General features: G+C 52.6%; 1 protein-coding gene across 2 annotated transcripts; it reads right to left on the bottom strand.

Annotated features, from left to right (window-relative positions):
- Positions 1-385: 385 nt before the first annotated feature.
- samd1b (sterile alpha motif domain containing 1b) lies at positions 386-8,685 on the bottom strand. Of its 2 annotated transcripts, none has more exons than XM_042314424.1 (6): positions 7,250-8,685; positions 5,575-5,838; positions 4,816-4,876; positions 2,744-2,852; positions 1,723-1,837; positions 386-757 (listed from the first exon to the last, which is right to left on the bottom strand). In XM_042314424.1, the coding sequence occupies exons 1-6, from the start codon at positions 8,513-8,515 to the stop codon at positions 617-619; spliced, it is 1,956 nt and encodes a 651-aa protein (XP_042170358.1). In that variant the 5' UTR covers positions 8,516-8,685; the 3' UTR covers positions 386-616. The 2 variants fall into 2 exon arrangements, with proteins under 2 accessions (XP_042170358.1, XP_042170359.1); XM_042314425.1 differs by having other exon boundaries at positions 2,744-2,849; positions 7,250-8,683.
- Positions 8,686-8,993: the final 308 nt, after the last annotated feature.

Here is an 8,993-nt window from a genome sequence, read left to right as displayed (position 1 = left end):
GATGTGAGAGGAGAGAGAGAGTGTGGCTTGGAGAGGGGGTTGTGAGAGGAGAGATGTGGCTTGGAGAGAGGGATGTGAGAGGAGAGATGGATGAAGGAGGAGAGGAGAGTTGAGTCCAGGAGAGGGGGATGTGAGAGGAGAGATGTGGCTTGGAGAGGGGATGTGAGAGGAGAGTGAGTCCAGGAGAGGGGGTTGTGAGAGGAGAGATGTGGCTTGGAGAGAGGGATGTGAGAGGAGAGATGGATGAAGGAGGAGAGGAGAGTTGAGTCCAGGAGAGGGGGATGTGAGAGGAGAGATGTGGCTTGGAGAGAGGGATGTGAGAGGAGAGATTTGGAGGGGGATGAGAGGAGAGATGGATGAAGGAGGAGAGGAGAGTTGAGTCCAGGAGAGGGGGATGTGAGAGGAGAGATGTGGCTTGGAGAGAGGGATGTGAGAGGAGAGATGGATGAAGGAGGAGAGGAGAGTTGAGTCCAGGAGAGGGGGATGTGAGAGTTGGGGCCTAGAGAGGGTTGGTCAGTTTAGAGTTCAGGGGTCAGGGTTTGGGGATTGGAATGTTCCGTAGTTAAAGTTGAGAGAGGAGGAGGAGTGTGTGTGTCTCTCTCTCCAGGTAAAGTCATCAGTCGTCCTCTTCAAAGTGTGTTCTCTGCAGAACCTTCACATGGCGCTCATAGATCTTCAGGGCGGGGCCTAATCTGATTGAGAGGCCTGTCAGGACATCGTTACGCTGCATCAGGAGGAGGGACTTCCCATCTATCTCCTGATTGGGTGGAGAGAGAGAGAGAGAGAGAGAGAGAATATATTTAGTTATAAAGTTATAATATAGTAGGTACACGGAGTAGTTACATAGTAAGTAGATCTAGATAAGACACATAGTAGTTACCCAATACAGTAACGACACAGTAAATACAACAATGTCACACTGCTAAAGGGTTGACAGGTGTGATTGCTGAATCTCTGATGCTCCCTGGTGATCTGAAGGCCTGCTGTCTGTCTCATCTGACCTGAGTCCTGAAGGCCTGTTCTGGAACCCTGCTGTCTGTCTCTTCTCACCTGAGTCCTGAAGGCCTGGCCTGTTCTGGAACCCTGCTGTCTGTCTCATCTGACCTGAGTCCTGAAGGCTAAGGCCTGTTCTGGAACCCTGCTGTCTGTCTCATCTGACCTGAGTCCTGAAGGCTAAGGCCTGTTCTGGAACCCTGCTGTCTGTCTCATCTGACCTGAGTCCTGAAAGGCTAAGGCCTGTTCTGGAACCCTGCTGTCTGTCTCATCTGACCTGAGTCCTGAAGGCTAAGGCCTGTTCTGGAACCCTGCTGTCTGTCTCATCTGACCTGAGTCCTGAAGGCTAAGGCCTGTTCTGGAACCCTGCTGTCTGTCTGTCTGTCTGGAACATCTGACCTGAGTCCTGAAGGCTAAGGCCTGTTCTGGAACCCTGCTGTCTGTCTCATCTGACCTGAGTCCTGAAGGCTAAGGCCTGTTCTGGAACCCTGCTGTCTGTCTCATCTCACCTGAGTCCTGAAGGCTAAGGCCTGTTCTGCAAACCCTGCTGTCTGTCTCATCTGACCTGAGTCCTGAAGGCTAAGGCCTGTTCTGGAACCCTGCTGTCTGTCTCATCTGACCTGAGTCCTGAAGGCTAAGGCCTGTTCTGGAACCCTGCTGTCTGTCTCATCTCACCTGAGTCCTGAAGGCTAAGGCCTGTTCTGCAAACCCTGCTCTGTCTCTTCTCACCTGAGTCCTGAAGGCTAAGGCCTGTTCTGCAAACCCTGCTGTCGTGAAATAACAGACCACATCAGACACTGTCCAGTTGACTGGGTTTAGACTGCCCAGCTCAGACTTCACAAACCTAGAAAAAGAGAGGGGGGGGGGATTTAAGTGTTTGCAACTTGTAACTGTCATTTAGTTAAAGGGACTAGACTATACTTTCATATTTCACACACTGCATCTCTTGCCGCCCTCCCTCCCTCCCTCATCCCATACACTCATCTGCTCCTCCCTCCCTCCCTCATCCCATACACTCATCTGCTCCTCCCTCCCTCCCTCCCTCATCCCATACACTCATCTGCTCCTCCCTCCCTCATCCCATACATTCATCTGCTCCTCCCTCCCTCCCTCATCCCATACATTCATCTGCTCCTCCCTCCCTCATCCCATACACTCATCTGCTCCTCCCTCCCTCCTGCTCCTCCCTCCCTCATCCCATACACTCATCTGCTCCTCCCTCCCTCATCGCATACACTCATCTGCTCCTCCCTCCCTCCCTCATCCCATACACTTATCTGCTCCTCCCTCCCTCATCCCAAACTCATCTGCTCCTCCCTCCCTCATCCCATACACTTATCTGCTCCTCCCTCCCTCATCCCAAACACTGCATCTCTTGCCGCCCGCCCTCCCTCCCTCCCCATACACTCATCTGCTCTCCCTCCCTCATCCCATACACTCATCTGCTCCTCCCTCCCTCATCCCATACACTCATCTGCTCCTCCCTCCCTCATCCCATACACTCATCTGCTCCTCCCTCCCTCATCCCATACACTCATCTGCTCCTCCCTCATCCCATACACTCATCTGCTCCTCCCTCCCTCATCCCTCTTTCCTCCAGCTCACTCAGACTTCCTCATTTACTCATCTCTCATTCATGTGAAATATATTGACTCTCCTTGCTTCATTCATCCCCTCTGTCTCTCATCTGCTCCTCCCTTCTCTCTCTCCTCCTACTTCCTTCCCACTCTCTCGCTGAGGTGATACTCACACTCCTCCGTTCATCCCTCTCTCCTCTGCCAGGCCAGAGTCTCTAGGTGAGGCGGTGGGGGTGAGGAGACAGGAGGACACACCCACCTCTGTCTTACAGGCCGAACCTGCTGGAACGGAGGAGAGGGGTTAGCACTGCACACACACAGAGGGGTTAACACTGCACACACACAGAGGGGTTAACACTGCACACACACAGAGGGGTTAACACTGCACACACACAGAGGGGTTAGCACTGCACACGCACACACAAAGAGGGTTAGCACTGCACACACACAGAGGGGTTAGCACTGCACACACACAGAGGGGTTAGCACTGCACACACACAGAGGGGTTAGCACTGCACAGAGGGGTTAGCACTGCGGGTTAGCACTGCACACACAGAGGGGCACACGCACACACAGAGGGGTGACACTGCACTGCACACACAGAGGGGTTAGCACTGCACACGCACACACACAGAGGGGTTAGCACTGCACACACACAGAGGGGTTAACACTGCACACGCACAGAGGGGTTAGCACTGCACACACACAGAGGGGTTAGCACTGCACATGCATAGAGGGGTTAGAAATACAAACACACAGAGGGGTTAGCACTGCACACACACAGAGGGGTTAACACTGCACACGCACAGAGGGGTTAGAAATACAAACACACACAGAGGGTTAGCACTGCACACACACAGAGGGGTTAGCACTGCACACACACAGAGGGGTTAGCACTGCACACACACAGAGGGGTTAACACTGCACACACATAGAGGGGTTAGCAACACACAGAGGGGTTACAAACACACAGAGGGGTTAGCACTGCACACACACAGAGGGGTTAGCACTGCACACACACAGAGGGGTTAGCACTGCACACGCACACACACAGAGGTGTTAGCACTGCACACACACAGAGGGGTTAGCACTGCACACACACAGAGGGGTTAGCACTGCACACACACAGAGGGGTTAGCACTGCACACACACAGAGGGGTTAACACTGCACAAACACAGAGGGGTTAGCACTGCACACACACAGAGGGGTTAACACTGCACACACACAGAGGGGTTAACACTGCACACGCATAGAGGGGTTAGAAATACAAACACACACAGAGGGGTTAGCACTGCACACACACAGAGGGGTTAGCACTGCACTGCACACACAGAGGGGTTAGCACTGCACACACACAGAGGGGTTAGCACTGCACACACACAGAGGGGTTAGCACTGCACACACACAGAGGGGTTAACACTGCACACACACAGAGGGGTTAGCACTGCACACAGAGGGGTTAGCACTGCACACGCACACACAGAGAGGGGTTAGCACTGCACACACACAGAGGGGTTAGCACTGCACACACACAGAGGGGTTAGCACTGCACACACACAGAGGGGTTAGCACTGCACACACAGAGAGGGGTAGCACTGCACACACACAGAGGGAGGGGTTAGCACTGCACACACACAGAGGGGTTAGCACTGCACACACACAGAGGGGTTAGCACTGCACACACACAGAGGGGTTAGCACTGCACACACACAGAGGGGTTAGCACTGCACTGCACACACACAGAGGGGTTAGCACTGCACACACACAGAGGGGTTAGCACTGCACACGCACACACACAGAGGGGTTAGCACTGCACACACACAGAGGGGTTAGCACTGCACACACACAGAGGGGTTAGCACTGCACACACACAGAGGGGTTAGCACTGCACACACACAGAGAGGGGTTAGCACTGCACACACACAGAGGGGTTAGCACACACACAGAGGGGTTAGCACTGCACACACACAGAGGGGTTAGCACTGCACACACACAGAGGGGTTAGCACTGCACAGACACACAGAGGGGTTAGCACTGCACACACACAGAGGGGTTAGCACTGCACACACACAGAGGGGTTACACTGCACACACACAGAGGGGTTAACACTGCACACACACAGAGGGGTTAGCACTGCACACACACAGAGGGGTTAGCACTGCACACACAGAGGGGTTAGCAATACAAACACACATGTATGAACATGCACTCCCACACAGTCAGGCGTTCTAAAGCAGAACTCACAGTTGTGGTTGTGGACAGAGGAAGTGTGGCTCTCTCTCTCTGACTGTACCACATTCTGATCCTGAGAGAGAGAGAGAGAGAGAGACTAACTATTTGCACATTGTTACAGCACTGTATATAGACATAATGACATTTGAAATGTCTTTATTCATTTGGAACTTTTGTGAGTGTAATGTTTACTGTTCATTTTTTTTGCTTATTTCACTTTTGTTTATTATCTATTTAACTTGCTTTGGCAATGTTACCATATGTTTCCTATCATTGAATTGAGAGAGACAGAGACAAAGAGAGAGAGAGACAGACAGAGGGAGACAGACAGAGAGAGACAAAGAGAGAGACAGAGAGAGAGACAGAGACACAGAGAGAGACACAGAGAGTGACAGACAGAGACAGACAGAGACAGAGGGAGACAGAGAGAGAGACAGAGACACAGAGAGAGACACAGAGAGAGACACAGAGAGAGACAGACAGAGACAGACAGAGGGAGACAGACAGAGACAGAGGGAGACAGACAGAGGGAGACAGACAGAGGGAGACCGAGAGAGACAGAGACACAGAGAGAGACACAGAGAGAGACAGACAGAGACAGAGGGAGACAGACTGGGGGAGACAGACAGAGGGAGACAGACAGAGGGAGACAGAGAGAGACAAAAGAGAGTGATTTTCCCAGGAAATGACTCAATATGAAAAAGGGAAATGAAAAGCAAGAAACAGACCAACAGAGAGAAATACATAGAGATGTGAAGGGGAAGCCTGTACCTGTGTGTCTGTGTGTTCCGGTTGTTTGTCCTCCTGCTTCACCCCCGCCTGTCCCTCAGAACCTCCAGTGATGTCATCACCATTCCTGGGTTCCGTTTCCATGGGAACCGGGGCAGGGCAAGTCCCCCCTTTAGAACCCTCCTCACCCCCTGAGGTTTGGGTGTCACTCTGCCCCCCATCCTCAGCATCCCCTGTTCCCTTCTCCTCTTCATCCTCCTCCTCCTCTCCACTCTCTGTCTCCATTGGCTCCTCCTCTTTCACCTCCTAGGAAGACAGAGAGGGGGTGGGGGGGGGGTTCAGAGAGAGAAAGAATTCAGTGTTTCAGCATAGTATGAATGAGCAGATCAGAGTTAACAGAGTAAGAAAGGCATATGTGACATGCAGTCAGACATGTCTTTATTTTCAGGAAACAGGCTACATAACTAGGTAGCCAACAGTCGCTCACTCGTTTAACGTATAGCGGCGAAATAGGCTGAATCATACTTTGGCGCGCGCATGTTTGTTGCTCTCTCTCCCTCCCTACATTACTGCGACCTCTTTTGTCCACTGGTTCATTATAGACAGGCAGCGCAGCTCGAGTTAAGCGCAGACGGCGCGTCCTTTGTAATGACCCAGGCAGCAACCGGCTGCATCGACAGCGCTAGACCCGCCACAACAGTCCCGTGTTCGGCTTAAATACACGCACTGCCCGCTCGGTTTTACAATCAATATAACATTTCATGAGAGAATCAGTGCGTCTTGCTTGGTGACTGGGTGTGCATATGGCTACAGTTACATCACCGAGAGAGAGAGAGAGAGAGAGAGAGAGAGAGAGAGAGCATGCGTTTGTTCCGTTAAAAAAAGGTAGCCGCCTAGAAAGGGCGTAATGAGGAACGAAACATGAGAGATAGGCGGGGATAGAGGAAGAGAGAAAAGAACGGAACTAAGAAGATTATAACGGGGGAAACAAGCTGCTGTGATGCGAATACAGCCTTGGCGCAGACAGACTTTCCGACGTGGAAAGTATGCTTTCATTTTCACAAACTATTCCACCGAATTAACCACGTAACGCCCCCGTCCGTACGTCTGTCTGCATAATTTACAGCCAGCTAGACACAGTCTATGATATAGGGACGGTAGCCTATAGCCGAACTTTCACCGCGCCAAACACAGAGGAACCACTACAGCGCATTACGGTCTCGACGTGCTCCTGTGTGTGCGGTGAATCTGGAACAAGAGAAGCGAGCGGACGAGAGAGCGCTGTTGAAAGCCCGCACCTTTTGTGCTGCCTGGATGGCAGTGGAGCCCTACAGGAAACAGAGAGCAGGCAGCAAGACACAGTTGCGTGTCGAGGACAAAAAAATCAGGATGTCTGTTCTGCAAGCGCACTGGTTCACGTTACCATTGGCTACCGTTCACACAAAACACACCAGCCCAGAAACGTCATTTTAAACCCAAGATTAATTTAGGGCAAATGATAGATTTGCCTTCAGAATAGTTTTTACATGCGATTTAGCTGAGTTAGGCTGAATGAGAGAGAATCAGGGATTATATCCAGGGAGAAAAGAGAAAGACGTCTGTCTGCGCTGTTTTGATATCTTGATCATTAATTCATAAGCAGACAGGGTGTAGTGAGTCTGTTCAGCTCTTCCTCTCTCTGTGTAGTCTATAGGACGTGTTGGAAATATTAAGTTACCTTTTTCCCAATGTGCTTATCCTGCAGTGCGCTCTTCAGCAGTCTGTTAGCGGGGCCGGGTGGCTTCGCTGGGGTTGACGCTGTCTCCACTCCCCTCACCGGGAGAGTGATGTTCCCACACCGGGTCCTCCGCAGCCGACCTCTCGCCACCTCTCTCTCCAGAACCACCTTGACCCTGTTACGGGTCAGCTTACCCTCAGATGAGGGGCCGTCTTGGCTGGTCAGGTAACCCAGGATCTCCTTCAGTCCCAGTGGCTTGTGGCCCCCGCGGGTCTCCCCTCTTAACGCGGAGGCTCGGTTCTGCTCGGCTAGTCTGCGGACGGAGGCGATCAGTCTTTCGCCCAAATCCGAGCTGGTTTGCCCGCTACCCCCGACCCCCGGGTTCCCCTCACCTCGTCCGGCCCGGAGTTTGGGTTTGACAGGTGGAGATTCTGGCTGAAGCTGTTTCGGCCGCAGGAGCTGGCTGTTGCTGTTGGAGCTTCCCTGGTTCATTTTATTTTCCGTTTCAGCAGCAACACCGACGCAGCTACTGCTGCCCTCCTGCCCCGTCGTCTCCACCCCCCCTCCTCCACCCCAGACACCCTTTGCTTTGCTCGGAGCGCCGCTCCCATCTTGGCCCGGTTTTGTTTCGTGGTTGCCGGCCAAAGCGCTGCTGCCACCCCCCTCCTGACCTCCTCCTCCTCTTTCTCCTAATCTCTTGTCTTTTGACGCACTTGCTTTCCCACTGCAACCTCTCCCGGCAGCACAGCCCGTTTCGCCACAACCCGGGCAGTAGCCAGGGCCGTTTCCGCTATTCAGTGGAAAAAGCTTTTGTTTTTTCTCGGAGGTGATACCCGGGGTTTCGGGCCGGGGGTCAGGGCACTCACTCGGCTCGGAGACAGAATCCTCCTCTCGGTCCCGGCTCTCCACCTCCTCTAGGTCGGTAAAGCTGTGCGCGCTGTCCCCGTTGTTGTTCAAACTGGAGTGTTTGGCTTGCTCTCCCTCCACCTCGCTACCGCCGCCGCTACCCGGCGTGAAGTCACTCTTCTTTCGACTCTTTCTCTGCACCTTCGCCGCATTCCTGTAGGATATGGAGCCCTTGTAGCTAACTTTGAGCACTGTTTGCTCCTGGATCAGTTTCTCCAGTTCCTCCCGGGTTCTGTCTGGATCCGAGCCGTGTCTTCTCCGGACCATACGACATATTCTCTCAAGGTCCGGTCGGGCTTTCCGTGAGCGTAGAGAGTCGATGGTCTCGAGGATCCAGTCCCGGTACTTGGATTCGGACATTGTTGTTGTTGTTTTCCCAGCGGTTGAGTTTGGGTTTGGCCGAGTGCGTCTTTTCTCTCTTGTTGTTTCTGAAGTGACGCTGTAAGTCGCTCTCCTATACCGACCCAGCGCGAGCAGAGAGCGAGCCCGGCAGAGCGGAGAATGAACAACGGAAGCCTCGATGTGCGCATGCGTTGGCCACATTGTGCGCTTAAGGTGGACCGACGAAGATGGCGTCCCCTTCAGTTCACCCACAGCAGACATACGCGGACGGTAGTTTATTTAAGGTAGAGTTTTTTTCTTTTTTTCTGCGCATCTCAAGCACATCGCTCTTTGTTCACATTCCCGCTGCTTTTGGGAAACGTAAACACGCTTTTATTGGTTGTAATACATACACAGATTTGGAAATGGTATTCTTTTGGATTTCTGCATATGAACACGTCTTAGGTGGGTCTCTCCAGAGTCCAGACTAAAGAGCCAACAGTTGTCTGCATGACTG

Source organism: Oncorhynchus tshawytscha, unplaced genomic scaffold (assembly GCF_018296145.1).
Source record: "Oncorhynchus tshawytscha isolate Ot180627B unplaced genomic scaffold, Otsh_v2.0 Un_contig_2793_pilon_pilon, whole genome shotgun sequence".
In the NCBI taxonomy this organism is placed as follows: Eukaryota; Metazoa; Chordata; class Actinopteri; order Salmoniformes; family Salmonidae; genus Oncorhynchus; species Oncorhynchus tshawytscha.
This window is presented reverse-complemented; position numbering and strand designations above follow the sequence as displayed.